Source organism: Talpa europaea, assembly GCF_964194135.1.
Source record: "Talpa europaea genome assembly, chromosome: 2".
In the NCBI taxonomy this organism is placed as follows: domain Eukaryota; kingdom Metazoa; phylum Chordata; class Mammalia; order Eulipotyphla; family Talpidae; genus Talpa; species Talpa europaea.
Window position 1 is genome coordinate 142,010,158 of NC_140068.1, and position 22,621 is coordinate 142,032,778.

Consider the following 22,621-nt stretch of genomic DNA (forward strand, 5'->3'; position numbering starts at 1 on the left):
TTGAAGATCCACACACAGCTCATGAGAGAGGCCACTGTGGTGGTGGCAGGTGGCCCATGCAGGTGGAGCAATTCAGTGACATGGAAATTTTTCAGAGGGACTGAGTGGCAACTACAATGAACAGCTCCTGCAATTAAGGTTTCTGGGGTTGATCCCTAATGCCTTGGAAAAAGATCCAGGCAGGCTTCTTGGAGCAAGTGAGCAATCCACAAATAGAGGAAGTTCTCGTACACATGGATGCCCCACAACTCCTGGATGCTCCAGTCATCTCTAGCAGTCTCTCAGCAGAGAGTTTGACAATCAGAGTTCTATGCACATGGAGCTGAGATTAACGGGAGTAAAATTTTCTCCATGGTTCCCTCTGGCCAAAGAACCCACCACATGCACCCACACTCACTGAGTGTATTTATTCAGATGCAAATGAAGACAGTCAGCACCTAAAAGAAGGCTTTCTCCACATCCTATATGGAAAATCAGGACTCTCTTCTAGAAAGCTCACCAGATTCACTTCCAAATTGGTGGGGCCCAATCCCACATGAAGGAACTCTTGCAGTCTTCTTTTGCTGATTTTTTACCCTAGCAGACTGCAGGAGAAATAAAATCTGGTGGTCTCCGTGCCTGTTTTGGGAATCTGTCACCGGCCTCGCACATCATGGATTCTCTAATTTTACACACATGTGAAGATACAACAGGCCAGTGTGTGTTTGGACAACTGTATTCTAGAGCAGGGGGCATCACAGCAAGAGTGACAGGAACGAGACTCTCCCCACCCTACGAAAGACCATATGGACCATGGGAATGTGTTTTGGGGATCTAACATGAACTAATTTTCAGAAGAATGAGACGATGAAAGTTTTATTTCTGGATCATAAACTTGACTTTTGATCTAAATAACCTTAGATTTGGGAGTTCAGCCTGACGGCAGGTGCTGCTGCAGGAGTTCGGGCCCCTCACTCACCTTGGAGCGCAGACACACATCTGTGGAACGGACATGTTTGTATCCTCTGTGCTGGCGTAACCGTGCACAGAACCTGCAGATGAGCTGCCCGGTGTCCTCACAGAACAGGCGGAGCCGCACTGCGTGTATCTCACACAGCTTCACACCCTCTAAGTCCCTGTGGGCTGCATTGATGGCTTCATCTAAATGCTGCATAGCCTCCCTAAGAACTGATTGCTGAATCAAAGGATGGTAGAAGGGACATCTCCTCCACGTGGATTGCTCCCTTGACATCCCTGGTTGATCCTCTAATGGGCACATGCAATGTGTGAAATCCGCACAATGGAATATTACTCATCCACGAGAAAGAATCAAATAATGATTCATGCTCCAACATGGAGGAGCATTGAGAACATTACTCTACTTGAAAGAAGTCACATTTTGTATGATCCTTTTTGTTAAATGCTTAAAACACAGAATCTCAGAGAGAAAGTATCTTAGTCCTCGTCAGAGTTTGACTGATGAGGGCAGGGAATTCCTTGTTTAAGGATGTGAGTGTGTGTTTGAGGAGATGAAAATATTTTGGAATTTAAACAGTGGAAATGATGTGCAATTTCATGAATACACTACAACCACAATAGCATTATGAAGCAGTGTATTATTTGACAAAATATATCCTGACAAAAAATTTCATTCCTAGGATGGAGTGTCCATTATGCAAGGGAGTAAGAAAGTATGAGACAAGAATCAATCAATAAAGACAAAACTCAATCAATCAAAATTGACGAGGATCAACATACCTGTTATAAAGAAAGATCTACAGGTAGTTATTATAACTGAATTACATATATTCAAAATTGTGTAGACACCTCAATGAGTTTTTAAAAGATTTCTTGAATTTGTTAGTCCTTTTAAAAGGACTAACCTTTGTTGACAGTGATTTTCTGTTCTTCATGAAGCCCCTTCTCATGGCCATTGGTGTCCTTCTGCTTGCTTTGGTTTTCATTTGCTCTTTCCGCCCTTGAACAAAAAGACTGAGTTAGTGACTTAAGAGCTTTTAACTATGATAGTGGCTTTTACAACTGTCATCTCCTAGGCCCTGCCTGCTGTAACGGCAGCCCCTAAGGTTTGCTGTGTTGACTTTCTTCTTCACTCATTTCAAAGCCTCCATATTTTCTAACTTTCCTTGTCATATTCTCTTTCATCCATTGATAATTTAGAGTGTGCTGATTATTTTTCACCCTGTGCTCTTCTTGTATGAGTGTCATTCTAGGTAAAAAAGTATATTTGATGGTATCCCGCATGTCTCTGAATCGCTATCCCTTTCTTTTTACATTTTTTTAAATAATAAATTTTATTTTCATATTCCCCATACAATTGCAACCCCACCATTCTGACCCCAATCCTTGCCCTCCCGCCCCCTACTCCCCAAAAAGTGTCTCTGGTTCATAGTTTTTTGTTTATTTTGATTATCACTTTCTTATAGTTATTCATTTTCCTGGTCCCTTATTTAAGTTTTCTAGATTCCTGCTATGAGTGAGACCATCTGGTATTTTTCTTTTTCTTTCTGGCTTATTTCGCTGAGCATGATCCCTTCCAGCGCCATCCATGTTACTGCAAATTGCATGTGTTTATCTTTTTTGAATGCTGAGTAATATTCCATGGTATATATGTACCACATCTTCTTGATCCAGTCATCTATTTTTGGGCATTTGGGCTGTTTCCAAAGCTTAGCTATTGTAAATAGAGCTGCTATAAGCATAGGGGTGCAGGTGCTCTTTGGAATTGATGTTTCTGTGTCCTTTGGGTAAATACCTAGGAGTGGAATTGCTGGATCATATGGAAGCTCTATGTTTAGTAGGTCCAGAAATATCCACACAGCTCTCCATAGTGGTTGGACCACTTTGCACTCCCACCAACAGTGCAGAGGAGTTCCTTTTTCTCCACACCCTCGCCAACATTAGTTGTTGCTAGTTTTTTTAATATGTGCCATTCTCACTGGTGTAAGATGGTATCTCATGGTAGTTTTGATTTGCATTTCCCTGATTACAAGGGATGTTGAACATTTTTTGATATGCCTGTTGGCCATTTCCATTTCCTCTTCAGAGAAGTTACTTTTTAGCTCTTTTGCCCATTTTTTGACTGGATTATTTTCTTTGTTGTTGTTGAGTCTCATCAGCTCTTTGCAGATTTTTATGATCAGTCCTTTATCATTAGTGTTGTGTGCAAAGATGTTCTCCCAGTCGCTGGGGTTTCTCTTTGTTTTTGTTATTGTCTCTTTTGCTGTGCAGAAGCTCTTTAATTTGATGTAGTCCCAGCTGTTTATCTTTGCCTTCACTATCACTGCTTTGGGTGATGTGTCTGTAAAGATGTCTTTGATGTGCCTATATTTCCTTCTATGTATTTTATGGTTTCAGGTCTTATGTCTAGTTCTTTAATCCATTTTGAGTTGATTTTTGTGTATGGTGTGAGGTAGTGGTCAAGCTTCATTCTTTTGCATGTAGCGACCCAGTTTTCCCAGCACCATTTATTGAGCAAACTTTCTTTGCTCCAATGCACAGTCTTTGCTCCTTTGTCAAAGATTAGTTGACCATAAATCTGTGGGTTTATTTCGGGATTTTCTATTCGATTCCATTGGTCTGTATGTCTGTTCTTGTTCTAATACCATGCAGTTTTGATGATTATGGCTTTGTAGTATAGTTTGAAGTCTGGGCGTGTGATGCCTCCATTCCCTTCTTTTTTTTTTTTTTTTTTCAGGAGAGCTTTGGCTATTCAGGGTTTTTTGTGGTTCCATATGAATTTCATCAATAATTGTTCTATTTCTTTGAAGAATGACATTGATATTTTTATTGGAATAGCATTGAATCTGTATATTGCTTTTGGTAGGATGGCCATTTTAATAATGTTTATTCTTCCAATCCATGAGCAGGGGATGTCTTTCCATTTCTTTGTGTCTTCTTCTATTTCTTTTAACAGTGTTTTATAGTTTTCTTTGTATAGGTCCTTTACCTCTTTTGTTAGAATTATTCCCAAATATTTGATTTTTTTTTGTTTCAATAATAAAAGGGATGGTTTTTTTGATTTCTTCTTCTTCAGATTTATTGATTGTGTATAGGAAGGCTACTGACTAGGCGTGTTGATTTTGTATCCTGCCACTTTACTGAACTGATTGATGAGTTGAATTAGTTTTACTGTGGAGTTTTTGGGGTTCTCTATGTATATTATCATATCATCTGCAAATAGTGATAGTTTGACTTCTTCTTTTCCTATTTGGATTCCTTGTATGTCTTTCTCTTGTCTTATTACTCTGGCTAGGACTTCCAGTATTATATTGAAAAGCAATGGTGAGAGTGGACATCCTTGTCTTGTTCCAGATCTTAATGGAATTGCTTTCAGCTTTTCTCCATTGAGAATGATACTGGCTGTTGGCTTGTCATAGATGGCCTTTATGATGTTGAGGTATGTTCCTTGTATCCCAAGAATTTCAAGGGCTTTTATCATGAATGGGTGTTGCACTTTGTCGAAAGCTTTCTCAGCATCTATTGATATTATCATATGGTTTTTATATTTCTTTTTGTTGATGTGTTGGATAATGTTGATTGATTTTCAGATGTTAAACCATCCTTGTGTCCCTGGAATGAATCCTACTTGGTCGTGGTGAATTATCTAATGGATACATTGTTGGATTCTGATAGCTAAAATTTTATTGAGGCTTTTTGCATCAGTGTTCATTAGGGAGATTGGCCTGTAGTTTTCCTTTTTTGTGTTGTCCTTGTTCGGTTTTGGTATTAGTGTAATGTTGGCTTCATAGAACGTGTTTGGTATTGTCCCTTCCTTCTCAATTTTTGGAAGAGTTTGTGAAGTATAGGCACTAATTCGTCTCTGAATGTTTGGTAGAATTCATTTGTAAATCCATCAGGTCCTGGGCTTTTGTTTTTGGGGAGGTTTTTGATTACCATTACAATTTCGCTGCTTGTAATTGGTCTGTTTAGGTGTTCTATTTCTTCTTTATCTAGCTTTGGGTGACTGTAGAGTTGTAGGAATTTGTCTATCTCCTCTAGATTGTTGAACTTGTTTCCATGTAACTGTTCATAGTAGTTACTGATTATTCTTTTGATTTCTGCTGTGTCCGTTGTGATTTCTCCTCTTTCATTGATGATCCTGTTTATTTGTGCTTTCTCCCTTTTTTCGTTTGTGAGCCTGGCTAGGGGTTTGTCTATTTTATTGATTTCTTCAAAGAAACAGCTCTTGGTTTCATTGATCTTTTGGATTGTTTTTTTAGTTTCAATTTCATTTATTTCTGCTTTGGTTTCTATTATTTCTTTTCTTCTACTGGTTTTGGGTTTTTTTGTTGTTCTTTTTCTAGATCTTTGAGCTTCGAGATTAGTTTGTTTCTTTGAGTTCTTTCTTGCTTCTTGATGTGAGCTTCTATTGCTATATATTTTCCTCTTATTACTACTTTTGCTGCATCCCATACATTTAGGATATTGGTGTCCTCCTTTTCATTCAATTCAAAGACATTTTTAATTTCTTCTTTGATCTCCTCATTAGTCCAGTGGTCTTCCAGTAGTGTGGTTTTTAATCCCCATGAGGTAGGAAAGTTCCTTGCCTTCTTTTTATGGTTTATTTCTAGTTTGATGCCTTCATGGTCAAAAAAGATGGTTGGTATGATTTCAATCTTAGTGTATCTGTTGATGTATGTCTTGTGCTCCAGTATGTGATCGATCCTGGAGAATGATCCTTGTGCACTTGAGAAAAATGTGTACTCCATTTTTTGGGGGTTTATTGTTCTATAGATGTCTGTTAAGCCCAAATGCTCTAGGTCCTTACTTAGTGCTTTAGTTTCTTTGCTTATTTTTTGTCTTGTTGATCTATCCATTGTTGATAGTGGTGTGTTGAAGTCTCCCACTATGTATGTGTTTTCTCTGATGTCTGTTTTCAGAGAGGACAACAGTTGTCCGATATAATTTGGTGCTCCTTCATTTGGTGAGTATATGTTAATGAGTGTTATTTCTTCTTGAAGTATTGTCCCCTTGCTCATAATGTAGTGACCATTGGGGTCTCTTTTTGTCTTTTTGAGTTTGAAATCTGTTTTATCTGATATAAGTATAGCTGTTCCTGCTTTCTTTTTTGGTCCATTTGCTTATAGGATTGTTTTCCATCCTTTAACTTTGAGTCTATTTTTATCTTTTGTAGCTAAATGTGTTTCCTGGAGACAGCAAAAGGTTGGGTTTTGTTTCTTAATCCAGGCTGTAACTCTGTGTCTTTTTATTGAAGAGTTTAGTCCATTTACATTTAGAGTTAATATTGATATGTTAACATCTGTATTTGCCATTGTGTTTGTCTTTCCTTTGATTTTATTTATTTATTCTTTTAATAACTTTTTTTTTTTGGCCTTCTTTCGTTGTTATTCGTCCCTCTGAGGTTCTGGCTTTAGGATTCCTTGTAGTATTTTTTGGAGCGGGGGTTTAGTCGTAATGAAATTCCAGAATTTCTGTTTGTCTGGGAAGATCCTTATTCTTTCTTCATAGAGGAAGGAGAGCTTTGCAGGATAGAGTATTCTTGGTTGGCATCTGTTATCTTGGAGTCTGTTGACTATGTCCCTCCACTCTCTCCTTGCCCATAGTGTTTCTTCAGAGAAGTCTGATGTCAGCCTTATTGGTTTTCCTTTGAATGTTATCTGTTTCTTCCCTCTTGTCAGCTTCATTATTTTTTCCTTGTCCTGGATTCTTGGGAGCTTTACTATTATGTGTCTTGCTGTATTTTCCTTTCGTCGTCGAAGTTTGGTGTTCTTCTTGCTTCTTGTATATCAATTTTCAGCTCCTTCACATTTGGGAAGTTCTCTTCAATTATCTCTTTGAATATTTTCTCCGTTCCTACATCTCTCTCCTCTCCTTCTGGTATTCCTATAACTCTTTTATTTCCTTTCCTCATGGAGTCAGATAGTTCCCGAAGTCTTTCTTCGTTCTTTTTCCTTCGTACTTCTCTTTCCTTTTCTGTTTTGGTTCTTTTTATTTCTGTGTCTTCAAGAGTACTTATTCATTCTTCCATTTCATCTATTCTGCTTTCATTGCTTTTCCCAGAGTTCTTTAGTTCCTCCATTAATTCTTTGATATCCTGCGTTTCTTTTGCTTCCCCTTTAGCGACTCAATTTCCTTCTTCTGATCGTTGATTATTTTTCTCATATCATCGTTTTCCTTTATGAGTTCTGTCACTTTTTTAATCATGGCAATTTAAATTCTCTTTCTGGAAGGCTCAGAAGTTCTTCCAAGTTACTGTCGTTGCAATCTGGGGGCTGGTTTTCTTTCTGTGGTGTGGTTTTTTCCTGAGGAGTTGTTATGTTGCGTGCAGTTCTTCTACTCCCTACTGTCTGTTTTCTAATTTGTCGTATGCATTGGGACACTGTGTTGCTGGGAGTGGCCGGCATCTTGGGTGAACTTCTCTGCTCCCCCTCTGGCTCGTCTGGGAGCCATCTGTTGGTTTCAAGCAGTCTTTACTAAAGAAAGGTCCCTGTTCTAAAATGCCGATGTGGGGACACACTCCCCTGTGCGCCTGGTCTGCCCCGGCGCTGGGTTCCCGCTCCCCCTCTGGGCTTGGACTGCAGGCCAGAAGGGGCCTGGCGTGGGCGAACTTCCCCACTCACCTCTGGCTCCTGAGGGAGCTTTCTGTTGGTTTCAGGCAGTCTTTACTGAAGAAATGTCCCTGTTCTAAAATGGCGATGCGGGACGCACTCCCTGCGCGTCCAGTCTCAGGCACACTCTTCTGTGTGCCCAGTCTGCCCCGGCCGTGGGTGCCCGCTTCTCCCTGTGGGCTCAGACTGCTGATTAGATGGGGCCTGGCATGGGCTAACTTCCAGGCTGGACACTGGCTCCTCCGTGAGTCTTCTGCCGTTTCCAAGCAGTCTTTTCTGAAGAAAGGTCCCCGTTTTATGGGGTGTTAGTGACTTTTTTTCTGGTTGCTAGGTGGCGCCAGAGTACTCTCCTAATGTCCTTGGGGAGCTGTTTTTTTCACCCCATGGGACAGGGAACAGAGCGGGAATGGTAGGGTAAACCTCAACGGCTTTGGGGTGCTGTGTTTGCCTTGTGCCCCACCGTCGTGGAGAATCCACGCCCCAAATTTCGTGCCCCAGGTCTCAGTTCCAAAGCCCTCAGGTCCAGGACACGGGCTGTAGCCCAGTTCAATGACCGCAGAAATGGCGCCTTTTGCACCCCGCTCCCGTGCCTGGGCACTGGTTCCTGATTACTCAGTGAAGGACTTTCACCTCAGTGAGGGCCCCCATGCATCTAACCCACAAGCCTAGGTCGACCTGGGCAGCCGCGATCCGCATTTGCTTTTCAAGCCTGCCGCTTTTCCGCGAAAGCTTACCGGCCGGCCTGGGGCTGTGTGGTGCAGGTCTCCGGGGGTCTCTGTTGTTCTCTAATGGCGCCTGAATTGTTTGCTCACCTCCGCGGCGAATCCTACAGGGTTCTCCACAGCTCCAGTTCACAGGGTGTGGTGGCTGAAATAGTTCCTTTCCACTCACAGTCCCGCTTGATGCGTACTTTGTTCTTGTTGGTCGTTTTAGTTTGTTTTTTTTCCTCCTCTCTGTTGGTCAGAGAGTGCCGACTTTGTGGGTGGGGGAGGGTAGCAGGGTTCTGCGCTTTTCTCCCTTCTAGTCCTCTTTTATGGCAACTTTCTTCTTCGGGTAGTTTGCTGGAGTCATCCGTTTATCTTCTGTGTCCCAGTTCTCACTGGGACCTGCCGCTTTTCCTCCCTATTAACTGTTTTTAATGAGAGATCTTACTTGCAGTGTCTCTTCGCCGCCATGTTGATCTGCCTCCTCCCAAAATTTCCATGTCAGTATTTCTGGAAGGCATAGGTCTCTGATGTAGGACACCGGTCAGACATAGAAAGTCTTAGAGAAACACAGTCTGCAGTCAAAACAGTCTGTTCTCATAGCAGCTCTGTCCTCATCATCAGTCTCATAAAGCTGTGTAGTATGATGTCACCTGGACTGCCCAATTTCAGTGTTCACAAAGAATATTTCTTCTTTGGGTGTCATCTATTTGTTCTAGTCTAGTGAGAATAAACCTTCAAGTGTTTTACTGAGTGGGTCCCCTCTGGCTATGCTCTAGGGTGGAAAATAGCTTGAAAAAATTAACCTCAAATTCTTACCTCCTTTTCACCTATTTGTCTTCTTATGGTCACCGTGATACTCTTACATTCATCTTAAATCTCTAATAAAAGAAATTACAGCGTATGATACAAAAGCAGAAGAACAGGATTAAGGGCTGATCAGACATTGCAGAAGAACCCATGGGAACTGGAAACACAGCAATAGCAACTCTGGAAAATGAAACCTGAAGACAAAACAACGCCCATGACAGGCATGAAATCCACCTCTGGCCATGCGCGGAGGAGAGGGAGACAGAAACTTTACAAGAGAAGAAACTTTAAAACAAATAGCTGACAAAAATTCTAAAACTTCAGTGAATGTGTTTCAGGGCAGCCCTAGGGGGAAACGCAGAGACCTGGGTGTGAATCCTCCCCTGCCAAAAGCAGACTCCCGGGGAGAATGCAGGGGTTAAACAAAAACAAAAACAAAAAAAGGTTATTTACAAACTCAGCTGGGGTGTGGCGGGGGCAGGTGTGAGGGACAGGAGGGACGAGGTCACAAGTTTGTTGTGAGAGAAAACAAGAGAGAGAGGGAGAGACTCCATAGACCAACAAGCTGTCAAACACCATGTCCTTAACAAGACACACACCTGAACAACAGGTAAGCTCCACAGTCCCGGGGCACAGAAGCAGGAACCGCGCGCCCACATGCAGGGACTCAGGCACCAAGTATGGCTCCACAGGAAGTCCCATCAAGGCCTGCTGGGACTCGTAGTCCAGGGCCTGCTGGGACTTGTAGACCAGGGCATGCTGGGACTCATAGGCCAGGGCCTGCTGGGACTTGTAGACCAGGGCATGCTGGGACTCATAGGTCAGGGCCTGCTGGGACTTGTAGGCCGGGCCTGCTGGGACTTGTAGACCAGGGCATGCTGGGACTCATAGGCCAGGGCCTGCTGGGACTTGTAGGCTGGGGCCTACTGGGACTCATAGGCCAGGGCCTGCTGGGACTTGTAGGCCAAGGCCACGGGAGTGGGGGCTGAGAACTGGGGATCACTTGGCTACAAGCTCCTCCTCCGTGTAGCTGTAAACCTGCAAATCTGAAACCCAGTAAACCCATTTCAGAAATATGGCTGCATGAATGGGTAGGAGGGGCCTTTCTTCCTTAAACTTATTGTAAGATGAACAAGACTGCAGCCATTTTGAGAAATAACTGCCATCTCAAAAGGGCACAGCTAGTTTCCCAGCAGGCCCTGGCCTACAAGTCCCAGCAGGTCCCGGCCTACAAGTCCCAGCTAGTTCTGTTTCTGGGCAGAAACCACAACATAAGGAGAAACGAAACCTAGCTGGCACCATGAGAGCTAGCCAATCAGGGTGGACCCTGCCCCCGGTGTGAAAAGTCCCCACATCCTGTCAACAAAGTACAAAAACAGCTGGTTGCTCTGGGCGGGGGTCCCTCTCTCAACCTGGTGAGGCTGCTGAGTCAGTTACACCAGGCAGAGTTGGGCCCGAACTTAAACTAGCAATGAAGCCTTTTTGCTTTTGCATCTCTGGCTCCGTGTGGTCTTTGGGAACCCCGGACGGAGTTGAGGTGCCAACTCCTAACATTATCACATCTGAAAGGTAGATTTAGGGGCAGGAGTATGGGTGGAGGAGTTGGTTATCATTAACCAAGAGCCCATGAGCAGGTCACTTAATTCTGAGTCCAGAGGGCCTTGCCATCCTTTGGTCAGTTGGAAATGCTTCCCCTATACTGCTAGAATTTCAGTGTAGGGGAAGTCATCCAGAATATTATCCATTAACCCGGACAATGGCAGGATAGGTATAACAAGGAGACTTGGTACAGAGGAAAGCACTGTCTATGGACTCCCAGATAGAGGGATGTGAGTTACATCAAATCTGGAAGGACAAGTAGAATTGTACCAATCAGCAAAGGAGAGAAGGGTGTTCTGGATGGAGATGGGCAAGTTTGGGCCGCCTGGGAAGCAAGAGGACTATTCCCAGACTACTATTTCCTGAATGCGAGCCTGTATGACTTTCAGGAGGCAAGCAGCAAAAAGAAACAGTAAGGTTATCATTAGTACTGGCACCAAGAGTGGGAGGGGCCATGAGATCATGTGATTTTGTAGCCATGTTAGCAGAGAGTTGGGGCCCCCTCTTTCCCTTTGTAAGTCTTTGCATAATTTGTTTAAGGCTTCCACATTTTGTTCTACAATGCCCGATTCATTAATGTAGTAACAGCATTCTTCCCTTAGGAACAGGCAAGTGCCCCCTTGTCAGCCACTCACAAGTCCAGAACCCGCCAGTTTTGGAGAGGGACCTGTGCTAGTGAGGTAAGTTGTCTTTTAGCAAGGCCAGAGACACAGTTGTCTTTTCCATGTTTATTAACATTTCATTAAATTCTCAGCCATGAAAGATAGATTAGTATTCTAACCTGTGATGAAAATGGTTTTAAGGTCTTAACCCCTTTAAATGTTAGAATCCTAATGAAATCCACTATGACCAATTCCAATCCTGATTTCCAGACCCTTGATTCTTACATAGTGTTTGTCATTTTTGGTATGTCCACAATTAGAAGATTCACACTCAATATTTTTTAGTAATTCTTTCAGCTGTAAAATCAGAATGACCCTGAATTGTTTTGGTGGCCATAGTCATCCTGCATTGCTATAAAAATACTGTTCACTTAAAACAACACATATTAGCTCACAGGTTGGTGGTTCAGGTATGTGTGGTTCATATATGCTAGGTCATATACTCAGGCCTTACGGAGTGTAATGAATGTGTGGCTGGGCTGTGTTTGCATCTGGAGGCTCGACTACTTGTACAAATGTTCATTTATGTGGTCATATGTCTTTAAGTCATCTGAAGGACAGTCTCTAGAGCAAGGCAGGTAGCAGAATGGAGTCTTGTGTAATCACAAAGAGGCATAGACCTAATAGCCGGTCATTTTAAACATATTGGTAAGAGGCATTTTTCATGTCCTGCCCACACTCAAGTGGAAGGAATTTTATAATAGTGCAAATTCCAGGAAGCAGGGGTCATGCAAGGCCACCCATGATCTGTTTGTTGATAGAGACCAAACCTGAATTCATTGCACTGGTGTGATGCTATAGAAAGCATGTATTTTATTCCACTTTGTTTTTTGTTTTTTTAAGTTTTGTTTATTTATGCATACAAGACTGGGGCACAAGACAGCGGTGTTGGGGCGGTGGTGAAAGCATTCATCAGAGACAGAGTGGGGAACAGAACAGGCAGACAGAGGAAATACACTGCTGATGGGAGCAGCTGACTAGACTGGAGAGGTCTGCTGTGCCATGTAGGTTGGCTCCATGTCCAGTGAGGGATCGAACTCATGCTGCAGAGGCTGAGGATAGCTTCACAGGGCTGTGCTTAACCCCTAGTGCCCTGAGGGAGTCAACTATTTTCTATTTAAGTTGCTTCTGCAGGGACTTTCCCATATCTACTCATTATCATTTATAAGCATTTTGACTGTAGAATCTTAGCAATTTTATTGGTGTTTTTATTATTGTATTATACTGAATTGCATTCAAATAACCGGTCTATGTAATATAGATCTACAGATATATGTTCATTCTTTCATTTTGACTAGTCTTATTCATGACTACATAGTCCATGTAGAAAATGTGATGTGAACTGCATTTTCTCTACTTATTAATTGCTGGTCTTTTTATTTGTCTATTAAATTGGTCTGTTTGAATTGTCCAAGTCTTCCCCACTTTAGTGAACTTTTTGGCCAGCCTCATCTGTCAGTTATGCTGGGAGCAACCCACATGGCGCAGCAGACCTCTCCTGTCTTGCCCACTGCTCTCCTCAGCAGTGTATTTCAGTCAATCTGCCTGTTCTGTTCCCCACTCTGTGTCTGGTGAATCCTCTCACCCCCCAACACCTCTGGCCTGTTCCCCAGTTCTTGTTTGCATAAATAAATAAATCTTTTTAAAAAATAACAAAATACACTCTTGGCCAGCATCACACTTAAAAAGATCAGTATATGTTTTATTACTTATGCTAGTCAGATCATATTGATGTACATTATTATTCCAGTATACATTGTATGACTTTTTACTCATCCCTGGGACAATATGGACTGTCATCTGCAGAAACATAAAAGACTTCACACCTAAACTCATGGGACTGACAGGTGCTCTGAGAACTGAATAGAATACTGGGTTCTGAGGTAACTGTTTCAATAACAAAATATGACAGGGCCGATGTTCTTTTGCTTTCTGATAATCAGTGTGAAAGGTTATCACTAAAAAATGGGGATAAGCTTCTTTTTTGCTTCAATATTCCGTGATTCTTGGTAGTCCTGCAAGGGGAAAGGGTTGTGGAGAGGACAACATCCACTCTGGTTAGTCAGTCCCTTGCCTTCTCTGAGGCACTGAGTTGGTGATGGTGACAGTAATGGAGAGGATATCACTTCCACTTACTGCTTACTTCCCGAATACCAAGAATTTCTCCAAGCACTAGGTGTGCATTAGCTCCCAATCCTCCCCACCATTGGGAGGATTGTATGTATGATGGCAGGTATGATGATTTCCTACTATGTGCAGAGTCTCAGAAAGTGACTCACAGAGCTAGAAGAAGTAGGCATCACCTGAAGCCAGGAAGGTTGTACTTGAAGTGCACTGTCTTCTCAGCAAATAACATGTGTCTTTCTCTTTTCTCAGTCAGCGTGACTCTGGACCCAGACACAGCTCATCATGAACTAATCCTGTTTGAGGATCAGAGACATGCGACCCAAGGAGGCAGCCAGAAGAAGCATTTCAGTTCTATGAGAATCTGTTCCTTACCCTGTGTCCTGGGCTGTGAGGGCTTCACCTCAGGAAGACATTACTTTGAAGTGGATGTGGGAGAAGGATCTGGGTCGAACTTAGGAGTTTGTCTGGAAAATGTGCGGAGGAAAAAGGACATGACCCCAGAGCCTCAGTCTGGCTTCTGGGCCATCAGACTTTGCCAGAAGAATGGCTACATGGCCCTTACCTTCCCCCCAACTTCCCTTGCCATGAGGGAGTGCCCCCTGCTGGTGGGAGTTTTTCTGGCTGTGAGGCTGGACTTGTGTCCTTTTACAACATGAACACTGGCTCCCACATCTTCACCTTCCCAAGGGCCTCCTTCTCTGTTCCTCTTCGACCTTATTTCCAGGTTAATCATTCTTCTCCTCCAAAACTGGAGTAAATTTATATGGTCTTTCGTTTACCTGTCCTAGAAATATAACGTCAGTCATGTTAGGACAGGACTTGGTCTGTTTTGTCATCTGCTATTTCCCTTTACCTGGACCGGCACTGAGTTCTCAGTGGACACTCAGTGAGTGTGCCATGACTGCTGGACACAGCCACTGTGCAGACAGCACAGAAGATCAGCCTGACCTGCGGGGAAGCGAGCGAACAGCAGGGCCATCCCTCGTGCTCTCCCCACATCACTGGGTCAGATCTCTGAGCTGCCAGGGTCCTGGTCTCATGCTGGGTGTCTGGCCTCTTCCATTTCATGTCAAGTTTTCACGCTTCATCATTGTTGTAGTTTGGGTCAGTATTTGCTTCTGTTTATGGACAAACCATCCCACTGTATGGATGTCACACATTGTGTGTGCCCGTTCCTCAAAGGATGGACTGTGGATGTTTCCACTTTGCGGCGAGTTCAAACAATGCCACTGTGAACAGTGTTGTACAAGATGTTGTGTGATTATGGTCAAATTTGGAGGTTTGTACCTAGGAGTAGAATTGCCACTTCCTGTGGTAACTTGTTCAACTTTATAAGGAACTGTCTCTTTTCCAAAGAAGCTACAACATTGTATATGCTCACAAGCTGCATATGCTATTGCAGTTTCTCCACCTTGTATTGGGGCTATTTGTAAATGTGACTATACTAGTGGATGTTAAGTGCTCTCTCCTTGAGATTTTGTTTCCTTCTGGCTTTTGCATTTTCCTAATGACTGGTGATGGTGACAGCTTCATGTATTTATTGGCTATTTGGTGTTTTTTGGAATAAAGTCTATTCATTTGCTTTGCCCATTTTAGTTGGGTTATTTGTATTTTGGATTGTAAAAACTTTTTTTTAAAGATCTGTTTATTTATACATACAGGAACTGGGATACTGGCCAGAGGTGTGGGGGGTGAGAGGACTCACTAGAGACAGAGTGAGGAACAGAACAGGCAGACTGACTGAAATGCACTGCTAAGGGGAACATTGGGCGAGTCAAGAGAGGTCTGCTGTGCCGTGTAGGTTGCTACCTGGTTGGTTGGGCTTGGAACTTGAGCTGCAGTCGCTGCGGACAGCTTCATAGCACTGTGCACCAGGGAGGCCCTGTGAAAACTTTTACATACTAATTACAGTTCTAGGTATGTCCCTTATCACCTGTATTATTCAGAATCTTTCTGTCATTCTCTGAGTTGTCTTTTTACATTCTGGATGGAGTCCAATGAAGCTCAAGAACCTTCAGTATTGTTGCTGTTCATCTCAGGTATTTCCTCTTTTATTCCTTGTGTTTTGCTGCCGTGCAAATAACCTTTGCGAGCCCAATGTAACAAGAGTTATTCCCTGTGCTTCCTCTCAAAAGGTGTTAACCATTTCTGTTATTACATTTAGATCTGTGGTTCATTTTGAGTGCTGTATATGATGTGATGCAAGTCTCCACATACATTCTTTTGCTTGCAGATGTGCTGTTGTACCACTCTCAGTAGTTAGAACCATTCAGTAATTTCTGTCTTACTGTATTGTCATTGGTTATTGTAGCTAAAAGATTTCTTGAATTTGTTAGTCTTTTCAAAAGGACTAACTTTTGTTGACATTGATTTTCTTCATGAACCCCCATCTCATGGCCATTGGTGTCCTTCTACTTGCTGTGGTTTTCATTTGCTCTTTCTGCCCTTGAACAAAAAGGCTGAGTTAGTGACTTAAGAGCTTTTAACTATGATAGTGGCTTTTACATCTGTCATCTCCTAGGCCCTGCTGTGACGGCAGCCCCTAAGGTTTGCTGTGTTGACTTTCATTTTCACTCATTTCAAAGCCTCCATATTTTCTAACTTTCCTTGTCATTTTCTCTTTAGTCCATTGATAATTTAGAGTGTGCTGTTTATTTTTCACACTGTGCCCTTCTTGCGTAAGTGTCATTCTAGGTAAAAAGGTATATTTGATGGTATCCCACATGTCTCTGCAGCACTATTCCTTTCTATTTACATTTTCTTCATTCTTCTCCTCAGACTGGGAAGACCATACTCTTCTGCCTGCTCCAATTAGGTTTTGAGCCCTGTGGAAAATTTTTATTCATATTATCATGTTTTAAACTCCAGAAATTGTATTAAGAAGGATTATATTAACACACAGGGGGCACTGGGCTAGGGCCTGGCCCAAAGTTGGTGTTCGATAAATTCCCAGCTGTTCCAGGGCCAGTGAGGGAAAATTTCCATGTGTCAGCCTCATCGCACGTCAGAGCAAGCTCAACTGAAAGGGTCATCTATGCTGAGAGATAGAGAGAGAGGACAGAGAGAGAGAGAATGCACAGTTACAAAGGATGCTAAGATTTCTCCTGAGGAAGTCCTTTGTTATACCATCATTCTGAATTATCAGACTCCTCCCAACCTGCATTGTTTACACCCATCATCCTGGGCTCTCCCTTCCTTCCTCTAATTCTTGCTTCTTTCTCCCCCTTTGTAATCATTAGTTTGCCATCACTTTTGTTTTTTGCTTGTTTGTTTTAATTTTATTTGATATATTTTTACATCATTCTTCATTTTTGTAAAACTTATGCACTTTCATCTTTTTTATCATCCCTGTAAAATTCCCAACACACTTGTTTTGATCCTACTCTCTTCTCCCTGCAGTCATCACTTTTGTAATATGGTCTCCTCAAACCTCCTCAAGGCTACTTTCCCAGTCCCAGCTAGTTTTTCCCAATTTTATTTTTGGGGAGGGTAAGAAACAGTTCTCTCACTCCAGGGATTCTGGTAATTTCTGGACCACTTCTAGTTTAATCTGTGGGCACATCCCACAAACACACACAACAAACACAGCCACTCAGCACTCCACAGAGAATCCATCACACTGCTACAAAGCCCCTTCTAACATAGCGCACAAAACCCAGAACTTCTAAAACACAAACATGGATTTTGCTGGTAATAATCATACATAACACATGACATTACACACACACAAGCTGTATCACTTACATGCAACACACACCATCACACCCCTCAAATATTCCCAATCACAACACATCACCCAGTCTGCATGCACGTCATCAATACTGCTGAGTGCAGCTTAGAAAATCTCTTATTTCACAGTTCTGTGCTGAAGCTACTAGATACTGGGGATCATCAGTGAAAGATGCCAGCACAAACCCATGATCTTGTGGGACTTGCATGCTCATGAGGAAGACAGAAAGTAAGCAAGATAAATAAATACTCAGTGATCAGTGTAATGGAAACAAAATAGCCTGTGAGAAGGTTTGGGCCTGGGGAAGGGGACACCATTAAACAGGTCACCTGTTTAATGGTGACCTCCTGTTTAATGGTGTCCCCAACTAGTCCTGGTTAAGGGGACAGTTGAAGGACTTGAGGAAAAACACCTTAGGGATCTGGGGTGATGGTTCCCCAAAAAGTTATCAGTAGGACTTCAGCCCTATTAAGGGACTCCAGTGATGTCTCCCACGCTAATTCGTTAAGATCTGACAACCTAGACTCCCCATAGACAGGTAAGTTCCCCCAAGTGTTGCTCTCACTGCTCGCCTAGTTGTCGCACCACATCACACACATCACCTGAAGCACTGGACTCTCCCCATTAGGGGACATGTCTCTGAAGGCTCTTCTGCGTCCCATGCCCTCTGAGCCCTGAGCGCTACATGATCCCCTCCTTCACACAGCAGATGCCAGGAGGGCAGAGGTCATAGGACAGACCCTGTCATGAGCTTGTCTTTGTCTGGCTGCTGCTGTATGGGGGTGGTTGATCCCCTGTGGGGTCTCTCGTCTCCTTTCCTGGTCCTTTGACAAGACAACTCAGGATGAACTGTGCCCGGTGCAGAGTTTCATCCACGACAGTGACGGTAGAGGGAGATGCCAGGAGTCATCATGGGAACAGGGATCTCTGTCTGTGAATCTGATGCCTCAAGAGGGGCCTCTCCCTTCCCCATTAGGGGCCTGCCCCATGTGCTGTGTCAGGTCATGATGAGATTTTAATTTGTCCCCTCTGTTGTTGCTCTGAAGGAAGGGTGCTGTTCCTACCAGGCCCTCCAGGCAGGATTCCTGAGTGTAAAACCTCTGGCATTTTGACAAGTCTCCTCCCTCATCTGTCTGGACCTGCCCCCACATCAGTTTCATTTCTGAGTTGGCTCTAGTCAGAGGAACTTCCCTTCCAGGAATCTGGAAGTTGAGCTGCAGAGGGACTGGCCGCGATTTTGTGACTGACTGCCCTGTGAGGAGGAGTGAAAAAGTCCAGGCCGAGGTTTGCTCTGGGGTGGACTGTGATTTCTGTGTGTGTGTGTGTGTGTATGTGTGTGTGCGCGCGAGCGCATGCGTGGGTGGTGGGTGGCAATAAAGATTACTCCCAACTGTGAAAATAATCAGGACTTTGCTTTCTATCTCTCTCCCTCTGCTTTCTCTTTGGAGACTCCATGCCACATCAGAAATCAGGGTGTGAGTTGAGCGAAGGGCAGGCACTTGGGGTTCAGAGGAAGGGCATCCCAGGAGCACAACCCCAGGCATAAGGAAGGCTGGTGCAGCCCCTGGGAGAAATCCCCTCCATGGGAGAGCAGTCTGCAGAGACGTGCTCTGGCTCCGAGGGCTAGTCCTGAAAATAGGGGGAAATAATCTATCCAGTTCCTTGGGTTGGATCTGTTTTTAGTCCAGGCCCTGGGAGTGCAAAGGAAAGGTCTCTCACTTCCTCCCTCAGCACCTCCCCACACACTCCCAGCAAGGGGAGGGCAGCAGGGCTGGGAGCCTGAGCAGCTGCAGCTGTGGGGAAGGGCAGACCCTCTGCTCTGGTCCCTGCTCCTCTGTCTCCAGCTCTCAGTCCTCACTGGTGGACACTGGGGGTCCAGGACAGGAGCCCACAATGGACAGGCCTTGCCCTCTGCTTCCTGCCTCCCCACATCCTGGTTTTGCAAATTGCCTCTGCCTCAGGCACCCTGACCTTGTCCTGGGAGACCTGTCCCCCCCGGAGGGAGATAGTCATCTCCCTTGTGCCGAGGGCCTCTGCTCCCAGCACCAACACCTTCTCTACCACTCTCTCCAGCAATCCTGCCTCAGTGTGGTCTCCATGGAAACTGGACTAAACTTTTTCTTTGAGGCTTTGTGGGGTCCACAGAATCAGACATGGGGGTGTGAGGAGAGTCGTATCACTGACCCCATGCACTCTGCTCCCAAACCATTCCCCTCTGTTATTACCAGGACAGGCAGACTCCTCCCAAGTTCATTTGACACAGAGAGTCTATCATTCTCCCTCCCTGACTTCTCTTGTCTCCTACAACTTTTGCTAGAAAACCTGTCTGCTTCTCTATTTCTAATAGTACCTGATGAGAACACTTTCTGCCACAAGGGAATGTACTTTACTTGGATATTCTGGGACCATTGGCAGGTATGAAGCATTGAATGATGGTTGGTGGGACTCCAACACTGAATTTAAATGTGATTATTGAATTTTAATCTACACTGAATGGAGCAAATGTAACAGGGATCACCCTATTTTGCCACACAGGGACTTGTGAGGCATCTTTCAAATTGTAATTCATTATGTCTCCAGAGAGACGACTTAACACCTGTGCAGGCTCAGAGGCTCAGGTCAGGCTTAATCCTTCACTCAGAAAATCCTGTCTGATTCATCTCTGCCTATAGCTACTCAGTAGAATTTTCAGGAAGAGCCATGGCCTCAATCCCAAGTATCAGGAAGATGAGGGAGGAAGCCACGTGCTACGTCTGCCAGCCGCTAATGATGGAGCCTGTGAGCATCTACTGTGGGCAGAGCTTCTGCCACCGGTGCATAACTGGCTACATTGGTCACAGTTTCTATTGGGCATTTATTGTGATGATGTGTCCCTGTGCCCTGTGTGGAACATCATTTCAAAGGGAGAGTCTCCAACCCAACAGGCCACTGGAAAACCTCATTGAGACCATCAAGGAGCTGGAGCATGAGAAGCTGTATGAGGAACATGGGAAACAGCTCCTCCTGTTCTGTGAGGATGATGGCCAGCTCATCTGCTGGCACTGTGAGTGCTCCCCCAGCACAGAGGACACAGCAGGGCTCTAGCAGAGGTCATATGTCCAGGCTACAAGGTGAGTGAGTGGCCATACCTTTCAGCAAGTACTTCCTTATGTTGCACATATTTATTGAATTTAGTTAGTCTGAACACCATGATTGTGATGCTAAAAATGTTTTTCCATCATGTTATTTTCTGAATATTTTTATTTTGACCCCAGTGAGTCAGGTCCTGATTTTCTATGCCAAACTTCAAGGTTGGTCAGAACCTATTCCTGTAAAAACTTCCTGTAATGAACTTCTCCTGGACAATGCATTGTGCTCTTTGCCATTCATGGCCTCACACTGGTCTCTCTCATGGCCTCACCTCGAATATATAATTGGAGACACCACTCATGCAGGAGCACAGGAAATCATCTGAAATCTCAGAGGTCAGAACCACCAACTGTTAGATAGCCTACAGTCGACAAGGAGTAGAAAAGGAACACAGGACGCCTGACGGTCCTTGGTGTGGGTGGTGACAGGTGGGGGGGGGGGCTCCAAGAGGTTCGAATGGGTGTAGGTGGGGGAGACTGCCCACAAGTGAGTCCTCACCAGAAAATATAAATAACCGTGTGTGGAGAAAAAACAGGATTTCCCTCGAGCCGACCACCTGTCACGGCAGCTTGCCTGACATTCTAGTACCTTGTCAGGGGGTGTGTGATGGGACTGGCAGGTGAGGGCATGAGAAAGGAAGTCAAGGAAAGAACTTGAGTGTCACTCAGAGTCTACTGGTCCACAGTTGGGATTTATTTGTGGAGGGAAAGATCAGGCTGACATTTAAAAGAACATTCTGCGTGCACAAAGTAAACATCAAGGAGTAAAATCAAAGTTAGTCCTCTAGAAAAGGGGATGGAAACAGGTCTTAACAAGGATTAAGGAGAGTTGAAGGATTTCAAAATAATTGGTGAGTGCTGAAGCCTTGAGAGAGGTTCAGGAACCTTCAAAGTTTCATACTCAGTGGCTCTGAGTAAGGCTGCCCTTTGCTGTGAGGAATGAGGAAGCGGGATTCCTTCCTCCTCTGCCCCGGTGATATTTGAAGGAAACATCCCCAGTGTGTGTCTCTGTGTCCCCTCATCCTTGAGGTGGCTGTGTTTTGTGTGAAGGTTCTGGATTCTGAGTCAGGGCGTGTCAGTCCTGAGCACCATCAGAGCACTCACCTCCCCCTGTAAGCCCATGAGCAGCTCATCACTGTAATGGGGCAGATCCCATAACTTTCCCACCAAGAAGTAAAAAATAAAGCAACACAAAGTGATGGACGTAGCCTCAGGGGTGAGACTGCGGTGGTCAAAATTTAATGAGAGTTTCACATGAAGCACTGGGCTCTTCCCACATTGGGGACATGTCTCTGAAGACTCTACTGTGTTCCCACCCCTCTCAGCCCTGAGCTCTGCATGATCCCCTCCTTCACACAGCAGGTGCCAGGGGGCAATGGTCACAGGACAGACCCTGTCATGAGCTTGTCTTTGGCTGCTGCTGTGTGGGGTGGTTGATTCCCTGTGGGGTCCCTCTTCTCCTTTCCTGGACCTTTGACAAGACAACTCGGGATGAGCTGTGCCTGGTGCAGAGACTCATCCACGACACTGACGGTGGAGGGAGAGGCAGGGAGTCATCATGGGATCAGGGACCCAGGCGCACATTCTCCCTCTGTCTGTGAGCTGGATGCCTCAGGAGGGGTGTCCTGTCCCCGTGAGAGTTCTGCTCCCCGACTGTCCCAAGTCACGATGAGATTTTATATAGTCCCTTCTTGTTGCCTTGAAAGATGTGCACTGTTCCTATCAAGCACCTCCCTGTCAGGATATCTGAATGCAAAACCTGTGGTATATTGACACATTTCCTCCCTTATCTGTCTGGACCTGCCCTACATCAGTTTCATTTCTGAGTTGACTCTAGTCAGAGGAACTTCCCTTCCAGGAATCCGGAAGTGGAGCTGCAGAGCAACTGGCAGAGATTTTGTGACTGACTGCCCTGGGAGGAGGAGTAAAAAAGTCCAGGCCAAGGTTTGCTCTGGGGTGGACTGTGATGTCTGTGTGTGTGTGGTGGGAGCAATAAGAGGAGCTCAGCCAAGTCAAATTGGTGGGGACTTGCTTTCTAGCTCTCTCCCTCTCTGCTTTCTCTTTCAAGACTCCATTTCCCATCTCAGATCAGAGTGGGAGGTGAGCGAAAGGAAGGCTCTTGGGGTTCAGAGGAAGGGCATCCCCAGGAGCACAACCCCAGGCATAAGGAAGGCTGGTGCAGCCCCTCGGAAAAATCACCTCCACGGGAGAGCAGTCTGCAGAGACGTGCTCTGGCTCCGAGGGCTAGTCCTGAAAATAGGGGGAAATAATCTATCCAGTTCCTTGGGTTGGA

At 44.5% G+C, this 22,621-nt stretch overlaps 1 protein-coding gene across 1 annotated transcript in view; it reads left to right on the plus strand.

Moving 5' to 3' along the window:
• The window catches only part of LOC311188402 (E3 ubiquitin-protein ligase TRIM38-like), a gene marked incomplete at both ends in the record, with an annotated part of 45,970 nt that extends 31,743 nt beyond the window's left edge, over nt 1–14,227 (plus strand). Inside the window, 2 exon segments of the mRNA XM_084259502.1 lie at nt 13,720–14,088; nt 14,091–14,227. Coding sequence (XP_084115628.1) covers nt 13,720–14,088; nt 14,091–14,227 — 506 coding nt within the window.
• Between the last annotated feature and the right edge of the window lie 8,394 nt (nt 14,228–22,621).